The sequence below is a fragment of the Eptesicus fuscus genome, chromosome 20, assembly GCF_027574615.1.
Source record: "Eptesicus fuscus isolate TK198812 chromosome 20, DD_ASM_mEF_20220401, whole genome shotgun sequence".
Taxonomy (NCBI): Eukaryota; Metazoa; Chordata; class Mammalia; order Chiroptera; family Vespertilionidae; genus Eptesicus; species Eptesicus fuscus.
The window spans coordinates 30943829-30959751 of NC_072492.1; the positions used below are offsets into that span (position 1 = coordinate 30943829).

Here is a 15923-nt window from a genome sequence, read left to right on the forward strand (position 1 = left end):
TCATGCACTGGGCCTCTAGTAGATATATATGTACATATGTACACACACATCTAAGAGATATGAAATTAAAATGAAAGTAAAAATCTTAATACCTTCTTCATGGACTGACACTTGGCTGTCTCAGAAAAGCCAATCATCTTATCAGGAGAACAGATCTTGATGAAGGGGAAGTTGGATTCCTCTGCAATCTTTGCAGCTAAGGCAGTCTTCCCACTGTGAGGAGGGCCTGCATAAAGATATGAGCAAGTCAGGGGAAAAAAGCCAACCTAAGCAAAGGGAAATAAAACAAGTTTAAACTTTTATCCACAAGGTACTGAGGTCTCAACTAGTTGCTCATTAACATATCCTGACACAACTTCATGGCAGACATGTTTTCTCTTATTTATTAGCAACTAAACTTAATGAACTGATTAGCATTTCTCAAAAGTATGATGAAATACATTCCTTCTCTCTTTCTCACATAGTCTTAATCTTTTAAACTTCTGCCTAATATATAAAACACAAGCGTTTTGCTTCTTAAAAAAGGAGTACATTCAAATGCATATCAGTATTTATGTTTAGTTCTACCAAATTATTTGTCTAAGAAAACAATACAATTTTAGGAGATGATTGTGGGGGCAGGGGAAAACTGTATTTGAAGCAAATGTGGCTTAAAAAGCTAGAATTCTAAAGATTCAGGCCACCAAATCTACAAACTTACCTGTATTTAGATATCTTCTTCTTCCCTTCTGTGTAATGAAAGATGTGTCCCTCTTCCACCCATAAACCAACCAATTCTTCCTTCCCAGCTTTTCAGAAACCCAACGTTATTGATAGTACCCTCTCCCCCATATGTTCCATCTCTTCCTCTTTACACCCTTCAACACTACTCTTTCTTCTTCCTTCAAAATGGAACTTCCCTAAATAATTATCTACTCTGACTGCCTTCACTCTTCACCTTCCATCCACTCTCAAACAAATCCTATGGCTTCCATTCCCATTACATGGAAAGGCTCCCATCAGGATCACCAATGGCTTCCAAGTCACCAAATCTAACAGATACTTTATCTGTTGGCCTCTTAAGAATAATAGATACAATTGATAACTCTCCTCTTTCTTTAAATACTTTTCTTGGATTCTATGATAGCCCATTCTCTTTCCCCCTCCTCCTACCTCTCTGGTTACTCTTGCTCAGTCTCCTTTGTCAACTTTATCCTTAAATGTTGACACACTTCAGAGATCAGTTCTAGGCCCACTTTTCTTCTCAATCTATACCCTTTCTGTAAGTGACTTCATCCACTCCCATGGATTCAACAACAGTCAATATACTGACACCTCATGAATGTGTACTGTAGCCAGACTTCTCTTCAGAGCACCAGACCTACATATAATGGGCTACTCAACATTTCCGATTCAATTATTCTATAGGAACCTCAAACTCAACATGCCCTGAACTGAATTCATAATCTTCTTCCCCAAATCTTTCCACAAATGCTCCCAATCTTAGTAAAAAGGCATACTAGAAACCTGGGGATTATATTTGATATCTTTCCCATAGTTTATCTAGTTACTTAATATTTCCAAGCCTCAGCTTTTCTACAAAATAGGGATAACAGCAGCATCTATCCTCAGGACTGAAGTGGGTTTAAATGAGGTAATATGTGTAAAGTGCTGGTAGAGTGACTGGCAAAAGAAAGAGTTGAAAGAATTATAGCTTAATTGTGATTAATAATTAATAATTATAATAATAATATGAAGTCTCTTTTATTCTACCTCCTAAATATTTTTCAAAATGGTTTACTTATTTCCATCTCCACTACCACTGTTACTTCAAACTACAATCAAACTACAACTAAGGCTAATGCAACTGATTCTAACCACTGGTCTCTCCTGTGTCTTTTTTTGCCCTTCCAATCCATTCTCTATGACTAAGCAGTCATGATGTTTTGAAAATACAAATCTGATCATGTCACTTCACTACTTAAAACTCTACAAATGGTTTCCCATTGACCTTCAGACAGAGTTTAAATCTTTAACATGGTCTACAAGGCTTTGCATGAACTGGCTCCTGTCTACTTCTTCAGTCTCATGTCTAGCCAGTCTTCCTTTCTGCTTTAAACTCCTTCCGGCTCAGGGCTTTTCCACATGGTAGTCTCTCTACATAGAACATCTTCCCTGATTACTTTGCCAGGCCACCTTCTCCTCATCCTTCAGGTATTGGAGTCATGTGTTTCTCTCAGTGAACCTACCCCCAGACCTTTGAAAAGGGCTAGATCCTCTTGTGATGTGGACTCACTGAACTTTTTCTGTTGTACTAATTATAACTGTAAATAAACAATTGATGAAGAGAATGTCTTTATCTTTTTGTCTACTTGGTAAAACCCTAACTGATCTTTCAAAGTCTAAATTAAATACCACCTAAGAGAAACCAAGATGGCGGCATAGGTAAACACCTGAACTGCTGCCTCACACAACAACTTCAAAACTACAACTAAAAGACAAAACGTACATCATCCAGAACCACAGGAAGGCTGGCTGAGTGGAAATTCTACAACTAGAAGGGAAGAGAAAAGCACACTGAGACTCAGAGGAACTGCGGAAGTAAAATGCAGATGTATGGAGGTGCACGTGCGGAGAGGGCTGGCAACTGAGTATGCGGCTGTCTTTTTCAAGCAGGAGGGAGACAAAAGCTCCCGACTGCTCTGAACTCCAATTCTGGGCGAGACTCTGGGGAACCAGACTCAGGGGGGAAGAAACTGGACTGTCTGGCAGCGGGTGGAACTCAAGGGTGGCTTTCTCTCAGAGGTGCTTGCAGTGATTACCAAGGGACACTGAGACCCGGGGGCCTCTTAGGGCAGGGCTGACAGGAAGCCATTGCTGTTTGCTCCGCCCTGAGACTTCATCCCATTGAAGCTGTGCGCAGAGGCTTTTGCATATGAATGGCCTGGTCCTTTGAAATCTAAACTTACCTAACAAACTGCAGCTGAGTCAGTGAGACCCAGAACATCCAAAAGAAGGCTCAAGGCCCCACAGCAGCTCACAGCTGGGCCTCATCTGGGCACCTCCAAAACCCAAACAAAGAAGAGGAATCTGCAGATCTCTCTGTAGCTCCTGCTGGGTGGCCTCAGGCAGAGGCTAAATTAGCACCTCCTTTGAGATCCAAGAGCCAGTGTACTCAGGGGTCAGAGTAGGACCATCCAGATTACAACTCCTCAGATCCATAAGGGACACACTCAGGGGGCAGACTCAGTGAGCACCAAAGTCCCACTGAAGCAAGTCTTGCCTCATAAGGGTGTCTCCAGCACAGAAGTTCTCCTATCGTAGAAACAGCTGGTCCTCACAGCCAATTGGCCTGGAGGTCAATTGCTCCCAGTGATACCAACAACGATCAAGGCTTAACTACAACAAGACTGTGCACACAGCCCACAAAGGGGTGCACCAAGAGTGTCCACCTCAGGTAACTGGGGAGGCTGAGCCACTGGGCCCTATAGGACACCTAGCACACAAAGCCACAGTATTAACTCAGGGAAGCAGCCAAAATGCGGAGACAAAAAAACAGGTCACAAATGAAAGAAATGGAGGAAAGCAAACTACTGGATATAGAGTTCAAAACCACGGTTATAAGGTTTTTCAAGAATTTTCTAGAAAAGGCCAATAAATTTAGTGAGACCCTCGAGGATATGAAGAAGGACCAACTAGAAATTAAGCATACACTGACTGAAATAAAATAATATACAGAGATCCAAAAGCAGTCTAGAGGATCGCAAGAATCAAATCAAAGATTTGAAATACAAAGAAGCAAAAAACACCCAACTGGAAAAGCAAAAAGCAAAAAGAATCCAAAAATATGAAGATAGTGTAAGAAGCCTCTGGGACAACTTCAAGCGTACCAACATCCGAATTATAGGGGTGCCAGAAGAAGAGAGAGGGCAAGATACTGAAAACCTATTTGAAGAAATAATGACAGAAAACTTCCCCTACCTGGGGAAAGAAATACACTTACAAGTCCAGGAAGTGCAGAGAACTCCAAACAAGAGAAATCCAAAGAGGACTACACAAAGACACATCATAATTAAAATGCTAAGGGCAAAAGACAAAGAGAGAATATTAAAAGCAGCAAGAGAAAAACAGTTAGTTACCTACAAGGGAGCACCCATACAACTGTCAGCTGATTTCTCAACAGAAACTATGCAGGCCAGACAGGAGTGGCAAGAAATATTCAAAGTGATGAATAGCAAGAACCTACAACCAAGATTACTCTACCCAGCAAAGCTATCATTCAGAATTGAAGGGCAGATAAAGAGCTTCACAGATAAGAAAAAGCTAAAGGAGTTCATCAACACCAAACCAGTATTATATGAAATGCTGAAAGGTATTCTTTAAAAAGAAGAGGAAGAAGAAGAAAAAGGTAAAGATAAAAATTATGAACAACAAATACATATCTATCAACAAGGGAATCTAAAAATCAAGTGAATAAAAAATCTGATAAACAGAATAAACTGGTGAATATAATAGAATCAGGGGCATAGAAAGGGAGTGGACTGACAATTCTCGGGGGGAATGGGGTGAGGGGGGTGCGGGAAGAGACTGGACAAAAATCGTACACCTATGGATGAGGACAGGGGGGGTGGGTAAGGGCAGAGGGTGGGGTGGGAACCGAGTGGAGGGGAGCTATGGGGGGGGGGAAAGAGGAACAATTATAATAATCTGAACAATAAAGATTTATAAAAAATAAAAATAAATAAATAAATACCACCTAAATTAAGCACTAAATTAAATTAACTTGAACACTGATGGGCAAAATTACTTGCATCCACACACATCTTTATACATATACATTGTAGTTAGGACTTTGTTTACAAGTCTTTTTTTATGACCAAATTGAACTCTGTGAATGTCTTTGTATTGCCAGCAACTAGTCAAGTACTCAGTGAATATTTATTTAACTGAATTCAGCACTGTTTGGTATTACAGTCTATTAAGTAACATAGAAATTTAGATACAATCCTATAAGAAAACGAGTTGCTATCATTCATCAGTAACTTTCTGTCCTCAACAGGACTTGAATTGATGCACAATTATTGGTACACATATACTGGATTGCTATTTGCAGACGATGAACAGTATTAGAAATGAAAATAATTCATTTTTCTGGAATGTCTAAATGGCTTTGTAAAAGTACTGTTTTGTTTTGTTTTTTAACTTTTAATGCCATCTCATAATTTCTTCTCACCTTCCAACAGGACGCTAACCAATGGTGTGCGGTCACTGTTTTTCGTCTGCTGGACCAGCAGCTCTCCATCTTCTAGAACTCGAGTAACTGGATCACCCCATTTGATAATACCATTCATAATGTAACTTGCATAATCCTCTTGGTTTGTGCCAAATGCCTATGGAAGAAAAGGACAGTTTAAAACATTTTGAGCATGTAAAAGATTGCTCAAAATACTTTATTCCTACACAATAAAAATGTTGAGCAATATCCCATCTCATTGTAAAAAGCCTGAAAAGCACACCAAAAAAAACCCATCGTTTTATAATTTTGCATTTCACTTTTTATCAAATTGGGGAGGGGAGGAGCTGCTTTGGGTGACGTAATGGAAAAACAATAGATTCTAGGCTCAGATTCTACCAGAGCCCAAGCTGTCATAATACCTGAGAAAGGGTATGTCCCTATGTGCTTAGTTCTATAAGGAGTACATGGCTGTTGCCTTCTGTTAAGAACAAAGAGAAAAAGAGATTATGGACTCAGAAATTAGAAACCCTTGTCTCAGCAGACAAAGACACTCTCCTGTAGGTGTCATGGATTAAAATGGGAATATAAAACGGTAATGAGGAGATCCTGTCCACATCAGTTTGGTGGAAGGGGTTACAAGTTAAATAGCACCAAGGTAAGTGTATATGTGTAAATATAAGATTTTAAATGAGATAAGAATGAGCAGCTGTAATCAAAGATTGAAGGGCTAGGAAAATAAAATAAAAGCAATTATTATATGTAATAATTTTAATTGTTCTCACTACATATTGGAGTTTAAATCACATTTCTCTTCATTTTCAACTTCTTATCTTATATTGGAATTCCTATCAAACCAGTTGCCAAAAGTAGTCAATAACTTCAGTACTTAGTTACTTGATTGAATTTTCATAAGGTTAAAAGGAAAAGAAATGAGTAGGAAGACATAACCCAATGTAATGTAAAGGTCCTATGTCTTGAGAATTTTAAACTATTACATCCTTCAACAAGTTAATTTTTCACTACCCCGATGTATGGAATAATTTTAACTCTTCTTTAGAACTTGCACCTCACAGAAAATTATTCTTTGTAATAGTGTTTCTAAACAGTATACAACAGTCTCATTACTCTCTTTCTTTGCTACCAAATCATTTCTCAGACTTCTCTTTGGTCCTTGCATACATTAGCCCTTTGATTCCTGAGTACAAAGGGAAATCTTCATTCCCTGGTCTGGATATGGTGCATTCAGTGGCCCTCTAAAAAGTTATAAAGGAGGAGCCTAATAAATACTACTATAGGAAGTATGTGGATTGGCTGACTCTTGTCTTTAATTATTCCAAGTATACACTCTAAGTCTTACAGCAGCAGCTTTAAGATACCTGAACCAGGAAACAGGGACCCTCCCTCCCAGGCTACACAATATGTGTGAGTTTTCCTTATTTATCCCGCCACTTCATTTTTGTTTTGTCCCCCATACCCATGGAATAATTAAAAGAAACTTACTACCTACTTAACTTAGTTATCTTAGTTTACCCTTTTTTGTAGCCAAATTATTTGTCATTATAAAAATCTTAAAATAGATCAATTAGACTGGGTTCTAATATTTTTGGTATCTATTACAAATGACAACAGCAAAAGAGTAACCATTTCCATTGCTTAGTAACTTTTGAAAGTAAATATTTGTATTTAAAAGTCACAATAGTAATAAAAAATAGAGCTAAAACAAATTGATTTTTGTCTTTAAAAGGGATACTTGCAACAAATAATTATTGTCAAAAATATATAAAGAACTTATACAGATAAAATAAAAGCAAAGAATAAACAATACAATAGGGAAATAGGCAAAGACATGAATACCATCTCTCGAAAGACACTCATGGCCAATAAGTACATGGAGAAATGCTTACCTTCGTAAGTAATCAGTGAAATGCAAATTGAGACCACAATGAGATTCCATCTTACATCCAACTGAATGGCAAAAATTAAGTCTGACAATACCAAGTGTTGTAGAGGATATAGAATGACAGGATCTCTTTTACACTACTGGGGAAAGTACTTATTGGTTCAACCACTGGAAAAAGTTTAAAATTCTTCTGTTTGAAGTTGGACATTCATATACCCAACAAACCAGCAATTTCATTCCTTAATATATATCTAAGAGAAACTCGTTCAAGAATGCTCATAGCAACACTTGTTAGTAATATAAAAACTTAGTAATGTCCCAAATGCTCATTGACAGGAAAATAGATAAATTGTGGTAGTCACATAATGCAATGCTATTCAGTAATGAAAATGTCTAATCACTATATTATATATATGAAACTAATATAATATTTTATAACATCTGTAATTGGAAAATAAATTGTTTTTATTGAAAAAAAAGAAAATGAATGATGTATAGCTACAGAAAATCATATGGATGATTCTTGGTTATAAAATATGCAATAAAATAGCAATTCTCCCCAAATTACATGCACCATACTTTATTTTATACCCCATGTAGACTAATGACAACAGTGTGTCACAAACTAAAGATTAAGATTAATCCAATTCTGTGCACCTGAGATCCATTTTAAAAAGAAAACTAAACATACACACCTCTTTAAGAGGCCTTTCTGCACTTCGTTTGTTTGTACTAATATAAGACTCCAAGCAATGGCTACTCAATGAAGAGTAAACAAGCATTAGTGGTTATTTTATAGAAAAACTAGAGGCCCAGCGCATAAATTCGTGCACCAGTGGGGTCCCTTGGACTGGTCTGCAGGATTGGGCTGAAACTGGCTCTCTGAGATCCCCTGAGGGGTCCCGGATTGTGAGCACAATCAGGCTGAGGGACCCCACTGGTGCATGATCAGGGCCAGGGAGGGATGTGGGAGGTTGGCCAGTGGGGGAGGGACTGTGGGAGGGCTCCAGGGTGTGTCCAGCCCGTCTCACTCAGTCCCGATTGGCCAGACCCCAGCAGCAAGCTAACTTACCAGTTGGAGCGTCTGCCCCCAGGTGGTCAGTGCACGTCATAGCGACTGGTTGACTGGTGGACTGTCTGCCCCCTGGTGGTCATTGCAGTTGAGTGGCCTTAGCATATCATTTGCATATTATGCTTTGATTGGTTGAACGGATGACCGGACATTTAGCATATTAGGCTTTTATTATATAGGATGAGTTAATGATCTTATACTGTACTCTAAAGCTCCAACTATGACTAGTGAGTGCATTAAAACAAAACTGACACCTTTTTTTTAAAGGGCACTTAGAATGGTTAAGAGTCTTCAGAAACTGTAGCAGTTAAGGACCAAAAGGTAATGAGTAAGAAAAAGGCATGCCTTGGAGGAGGTTCAAGAAAGGTAGAGAGAGGATAATATGAGAGCTAATTTTAAATATAACTAACATATGGAGGACGGATAAATTAGGATGAATTTTGGTTTCAGTAGCTTCAGATTGTATAAGAACCAATGAGAAAACTATTTATAGTTCAATATAAAGAATTAATAATTAGAAAGCCTCAAAAGGGGATGGTCGGTCTAACAGATGGTGAGCTCCCTATCATGAGAAATATTTCAGTAAGTATTGGCTAATTACCCAGCTATCACAGTTATTGTTTGAATGTTTCTTATATTGAACACTTCTAATAAGATTTTTTTATTTTTAAAAACTTCATATGATATAACCTTCCACAATACTGATAAAATAGCAGTTATTTTTCTCCTAAATTATTATTATTTTTGGGCTTATACATCATTCAATATTCATACTCACTGGTTTGATATCATTCTCCAAAGAAGCAAGGAAATCTCCCCTTGTCACCTGCAGGCTCTCTGCTTTTTCCATGTCCACTTCAACTTTAGTACTGGCCTAGTTAGAAATGAAAACACAATGTAAGGACTTCTAAGATTTAAGAATATTTTCAGCCTAAGAATGTAACACCTAAAGATTTTGAAAAGCATACTTTCACAGGCAAATAGCATCTCTCTCAAATTCACAAACATATATATCTTTGCCTGAACAATTCCACTTCTAGGAATTTATCCCATAGGTATATTCACAGATGTGCGCAATGTTATATTATAAGGATAACTACTCCAGTGACTTGTAATAGCAGAAGACTAGAAGCAAATTAAATGTCCACCAAGCAGGTACCAGTTAAGTCAATTAGGACACATCTGTACCAAAGAACATTGGATAGCCACTTCTTTATAAATGAGGCATAAGGAGGAAAAAATATATACAGAGGGTCTCTAAGAACTCTAGCTGTCATTCTTATACCCAGATAACCTCTAAAGCCTTTATAGATACACAGACACTCAGCCCCAGCCCCTTCAGGATTTTGATTTAAGAAGGTCCAGGCATTTAATTTTTATAAAGTTCCACAGGTAATTCTGATGCTCGATCAGGTTTGTAAACCATTATTCTAGGAGACCAAGGACCTACAACTTGGATTTATACTCATACTTTGTGCTTGAGAATCTATGTGCCAGCTCTAAGTATTCTGCTTTCTGCACCTGGAGCTGACACTTCGCACAGACATCTGGAGAAGCATCAGGCCTTTATCAGTACTTGGAGCTGCCTGGACCTGATGAGTGACTGAGATACCAATACTGTTTTCAGTGTGACTGGGCTCACTCCCAATAGCAGCAGGCAAGTGAGTCTAATATTTAAAATGGTACTATGATTTTTAAAAAGTTATCTTCAAAAATCTGATTATAAAACAAAAGTTTGTTAAACAATATCAACCTTCCATTGATTCCTATAAAATATGAGTCATGTTCCTTTAGGAATAGACTGCTGAGACAAATAAAATGACAGACATTTGTTTATTTATTTATTTATTTGAGAGAGAGGAAGGGGGAGGATGAGAGAGAGAGAGAGAGAGAGAGAGAGAGAGAGAGAGAGAGAGAGGAACATTGATCTGTTCCATCCATCTACACATCCATTGATTCCTGCATGTGCCCCCACCGGGGATTGATTCCACAACCTTGGCGTACTGGGATGACGCTCCAACCAAATGAACTACCCAACCAGGGTGACAGACATTTTTTTTAAAAAGTAAGCTTTATGGGATAAGAAGAACTATGTCAGGAAACTGGATTAAAATGGCAAACAGAACACATTTACTTATCTGCCTTCCTTCCCCAAATCCATGAAATGACAGAAAGTTAAGAGAGAAAGGTTAAAAAGCATGGTATATGCAGAATTTTTCACATTGAGCCAGAGGAGTCCGAGAAGAAGAGAAGAGGGAAAAAAGATAGAAGAAAAAAAATTTCCACAGCTGAAGAGAGCTCTGTTTTTGCAGCTTAAAGGGTTCAATGAGTGCTGATCAGGATAAATAAAAACAAACCTACATCTGTCTAGACCAGTGGTTGGCAAACTGCAGCTCGCGAGCCACATGCGGCTCTTTGGCTCCTTGAGTGTGGCTCTTCCACAAAATACCACGTACCCTAATTAAGTTAATAACAATGTACCTATATAGTTTTTAAGTTTAAAAAATTTGGCTCTCAAAAGAAATTTCAATCATTGTACTGTTGATATTTGGCTCTGTTGACTAATGAGTTTGTCGACCATTGGTCTAGACCAGTGATGGTGAACCTATGACACGTGTGTCAGCACTGACACGCGTAGCCATTTCTGATGACACGCGGCCGCTGAGGTGGCCGCATGCCGAGGATGAAACATTTGCTGCTCCTGAGGATGAAATATTTGCGAAATAATGTTTTTTCCTCAAAGTGACACACTACCCGAGTTATGCTCAGTTTTTTGGCCAAGTTTGACACACCAAGCTCAAAAGGTTGCCCATCACTGGTCTAGACAGTGTTGTGAAGTATCAGAGCACCAAAGGTGAAGAGAAAGTCCTAGAACCTTTATGAGAGACAAAAACAGGTTACCTACAATGGAACCTCGCAACAGTAGAAACTAGAAGACAATATAACCAATCACATTTAGAAAATACATCTGGCTATTTCCCCTAAATAATGATTTCCACATGTACACAGGGAGACACAGGCAAGAATTTTCATAACAGTATTATGCACTGTTCTAGACACTAGATCAGTGATTCTCAACCTTTTTCATCTGGTGGTACGCAAACAAATTACTAAAATCCTGCGGCACACCAAAAAATATATTTTTGCCGATCCGACACACCAAAAAAAGTATAAGTTTGATTCATTCACACCAGATAGCTATTTTTGTGTTGGCTGTTGTAATTTTATTTATTTGACAATCTTAAAGGAAAAGAGGTCAGTGCCCGTGACTAGTCAGGTATTGCATGTTTTAAAAATTCTTGCAGCACACTGGTTGAAAATTGCTGCTCTACAGAATAGCAGTAAGGCCAAAAGTTCCTGCCCGTGTGGATCTTATATTTGAAATTGTGTTGTAATAGCTTAGAATACTGAGCATTTGTCCAAAATAAGAACAACTTACATATACTGACATGGAAAGCTAGCCAAGACACATTGTCAAGTGAAAAATAGGAACTGCAGTACAATTCCATTTGCTTTTTAAAATATATTTTATTGATTTTTTACAGAGAGGAAGAGAAGGACAGAGAGCTAGAAACATCGATGAGAGAGAAACAATGAGAGAGAAACATCGATCAGCTGCCTCCTGCACACCCCCACTGGGATGCGCCTGCAACCAAGGTACATGCCTTGACCGGAATCGAACCCGGGACCCTTCAGTCCGCAGGCCGACGCTCTATCCACTGAGCCAAACCGGTTTCGGCTCCATTTGCTTTTTTAAAGTGCATATGTATCTGAGTGTAAATATAAAGAAAATAGACTACAAAGGCATAGCCCAAATGCTGACCACCTCTGGGTGTTGAGCTGGCCTGTCTCACTTTTCCCCTATACTTTGGCATCCTTGGGTCTTCTACAAAGAGAATATATTCATATATGACTTCTATATTTTAAAAAAGAGAACAGGTAACAAGCAACATTTAAGTAGATGCACAAATATTCTATTTAAATAAAGAGAATAATTAGCATTTAAATTATTAATAGGGTTTTCATTGAGACATATTAGATATTCAATAAATATTGATCACATTTTTGACATCTCTAAGTTTATTTTCCTGAAAGAATTATGATGTTTATAATATATACATCTCTTTTAGCTTTATAGTTTATAAAATATATTCATATACATTATCTCATTTCATCTCATGTTGTCCTTATATAAGCTTGAAAGGTTTCTTAAATTGAGGGTAAAGGTAACCTTATATAAAGGTTTCAAACTTGGATTAAGACTTTTTGACACATCTAAAAGAATTCTACAAAGTGTAAACTTTAAAGTGACAGTGAAGAAAGCAGTTCTGACAGAATCACATTAAAATCCCAATGAAGCTACCAGACTAATTTTAAATAATCTCTCCCTATACAGCCCTAAGTTTTTACTAAAATGTTTTTTATTTTGATTTCCTCTTATAGTGAAACCAAAAAGACAGAAACATATCGCAATATGAAGGGAAAATCTTGTCTATCTTTAAACGTTTGCCAAAAAATATGATAGATTTCAGTACTGAAGCTGGTGTGCAACTTGTCTTTTTACTACTGAGAAAGGACTCACTCAATGAATTCCAAGTGAATTAAGATGGGTGGAGTAGAGTTATTTTAGAACAAGTTGTTTTTAGATACTCCTAGAACTTCAAAAGTTAACTAGTTATAAATAACCAATAATACAATTGTGAATTATTCCTGACTACTCATTAAGATAATTTTTCTAAGGCATTCGCTTAGCTAATTTTTTACTATTTTATCAAATTAGTAAAACCTTATTTTAAAAATGCTACAATTCTGAATTTTTACTCATTCAGAAAACCTTTTCTCATTTGTCTGAATTAGTGTGATTTTCCCCTGCATTTTATTTATAACAGCTAATCAATATAGAAGAGGCAATGTCTTTCAGCTTATACCTGCTGAAACTAATAAACTTGTATTTCAACACTATCAAATATCAAGTGGTCACCCTTAAATTTCATAACCTTTTAAATCTGACCTTTCAAAGTTCTTATCATTCCTGTTAAATTAAGGGTAGAATGACCTTAATCAATCAAAATTCTACAGAAAATAAGAAATAATTTTATTGAAGTTCTGCAAACATAAATCAGAGCTTCGATTCAGTTGTAAAGTGTGTGTGTGTCCTCAATTTACTTCCTTACAGCAGATTAGAGCAGAAAAAATTAGGGTTATGAATCTTCTCTACCTGAAGCAGAAATTCCTTTCAAGATAAAAACAACCTAATGTCACATGAATTTTAGTTGACCACAAACATGGTTTCAACTACAAATGACATGAACATCGGGTGTTTATGATGGGATTTTCCACTTGTTTCAGAAAACCTGAAAGAACAATTTAACAGGGAAGACCTGTTTAGTTTAGTCCACCTGATTTAGTTTGAACCTAAATCTTTTGCAAAGGAAGCAAAAAACCCCACTAATAATGGCTTTTTATAATACACAGAAAGAACATCATAACAAACAGTTGAATGTTGTGTCTAAGTTTTATACCAACTTTAAATCATAAGTTTCAAATTACTTATTCATCAATCATTACTAGTAAAGCTATGAACATTTACAGCAATGGGAATACTAAAACTGTATGCCTTTTGTTCGGCCGAGGAGGAGTCTTGTTAGGAAAACAGTATTGAAAGAACTTTTGGCAATATAGATTTTTTTTTTAATGCAGTAAAGGAAATGTTATTAGTACTATTTATTTTGGGGGATGAGGTTAGTGTCTTACATATCCTTCCCTCTTCCTTGAATAGTATCTATTATATATCCCATAGATACTGTAAAAAGTTAAAAGGTGTTGGTCACAAGTCAATATGCATCACCTGAAGTTTAAAGATAATTCAACCACGTGGAAAAAGTGAGGGAAATAATGTCCACTATTTGCACTACTTCTTACTTGTAAATCTGAAGTATAATATATTCTGTATAGTCTTAACTAACATATTAACTTTACAATTAGAAAAATGATAACTGTAAATAGTCAATAAAACCCAGGAACTCAGATATTGAAAAGGATGTATATAGTAGCCTCTCAAATCAGCCAATAATAACAAAACTGTAAAGAACTAACATTGATATATAGTTTATAAGCCACTTCCAAATATAGTATTTGATTTCATTTTCACAAAAATCCAGATGAAATATGTAGTTATTGCCCTTTGACAGAGCAAAAACAAAAAAGTGAAAGAAGTGTAATGTATAACCATTCCTTAGGATTATAAAATATATATTCCTTCCACCATATCTTATTGCTTCATGTGTAAAACTAATGTAAACTTAAAGGAAGTATGTTTCTTAATGAGATGATGGCTTAGAAACATTTTGGGATAAGATTATTGTGGTAAAAATGGCAAATAACTAAGTAAGAGAAAAATCCGGTGGCTAATGCTATGAAAAATCTGGTAACTAATAAACTAGTTATTGTCGATTATATCAAGAAGCACTAATGTGGTCTGAGGTGAAGGATTAGTAAGGTGGAAAACAATTTTCACATCATTTACTCAATGTTTCTTGAAGTCACTATCACTTCTTATCAAGACATTTCTTATGGCAAGGAGAGAAAGAAAAAGAAAAAGGAAAAATCCACTTTATAAAGGACCCAATATTACATTCCCACATTATTTAGATCATTGGCATTTAAAAATAATGCAGCCGAGCCGAAACCGGTTTGGCTCAGTGGATAGAGCATCGGCCTGCGGACTCAGGGGTCCCGGGTTCGATTCCGGTCAAGGGCATGTACCTTGGTTGCGGGCACATCCCCAGTAGGGTGTGTGCAGTAGGCAGCTGATCGATGTTTCTCTCTCATCGATGTTTCTAGCTCTCTGTCCCTCTCCCTTCCTCTCTGTAAAAAATCAATAAAATATATATATAAAAATAATGCAGCCGAAACCGGTTTGGCTCAGTGGATAGAGCATCAGCCTGCGGACTCAGGGGTCCCAGGTTCGATTCTGGGCAAGGGCATGTACATTGGTTGCGGGCACATCCCCGGTAGGGGGTGTGCAGGAGGCAGCTGGTCGATGTTTCTCTCTCATCAATGTTTCTAGCTCTCTATCCCTCTCCCTTCCTCTCTGTAAAAAATCAATAAAATATATTTTAAAAAAATAAAAATAAAATAAAAATAAAAATAATGCAATGATATACTAGTATCTTCCTCCCACTGTCTCCAGTATTTTAAAGAGGTTTTTCTTATATGTCTAAAGTGTCTTTCTTGCCCTAGCTGGTTTGGCTCAGTGGATAGAGCATCAGCCTGCTGACTGAAGGGTCCTGGGTTTGATTCCAGTCAAGGGTACATGCCTGGATTGCGGGCTCGATCCCTAGTAAGGGGTGTGATTTCCTCTCATAATTGATGTTTCTATATCTCTCTCCCTCTCACTTGCTCTCTGAAATCAATAAAAATATATTTAAAAAATAAATAAATAAAGTGTCCTTCTCTAGTATGGCATTCTTGATCTAGAACAAAGTCATTTCTATTATGTAGGGAAATTATGACTTATAAACAGTTTGATTCAGAATACATATATAAGTTTACTAACTTAAACAATATTTACCGAACACCCACTATGTTCTCAGTATTTACACCCATTTGAAATATTGTGGGAGATTCAGAGATGAATAAGATACGGACTTAAAGTCTAGAACAGGGGTTGACGGAGATGAATAAGATATGGACTTAAAGTCTAGAACACGGGTTGACAAACATTTTCTGTAAAG

General features: G+C 37.1%; 1 protein-coding gene across 2 annotated transcripts in view; it reads right to left on the bottom strand.

Annotated features, from left to right (window-relative positions):
• NSF (N-ethylmaleimide sensitive factor, vesicle fusing ATPase) overlaps positions 1-15923 on the bottom strand; it is a 121072-nt gene that overhangs the window by 39760 nt on the left and 65389 nt on the right. For both annotated transcript variants that reach the window (XM_008149570.3, XM_028157475.2), the window contains exons 13-15: positions 8966-9061; positions 5213-5369; positions 93-226 (exon numbers count right to left, since the gene is read on the bottom strand). In XM_008149570.3, the coding sequence (XP_008147792.1) occupies positions 93-226; positions 5213-5369; positions 8966-9061 (387 nt within the window). The remainder of the gene's footprint in view (positions 1-92; positions 227-5212; positions 5370-8965; positions 9062-15923) is intronic.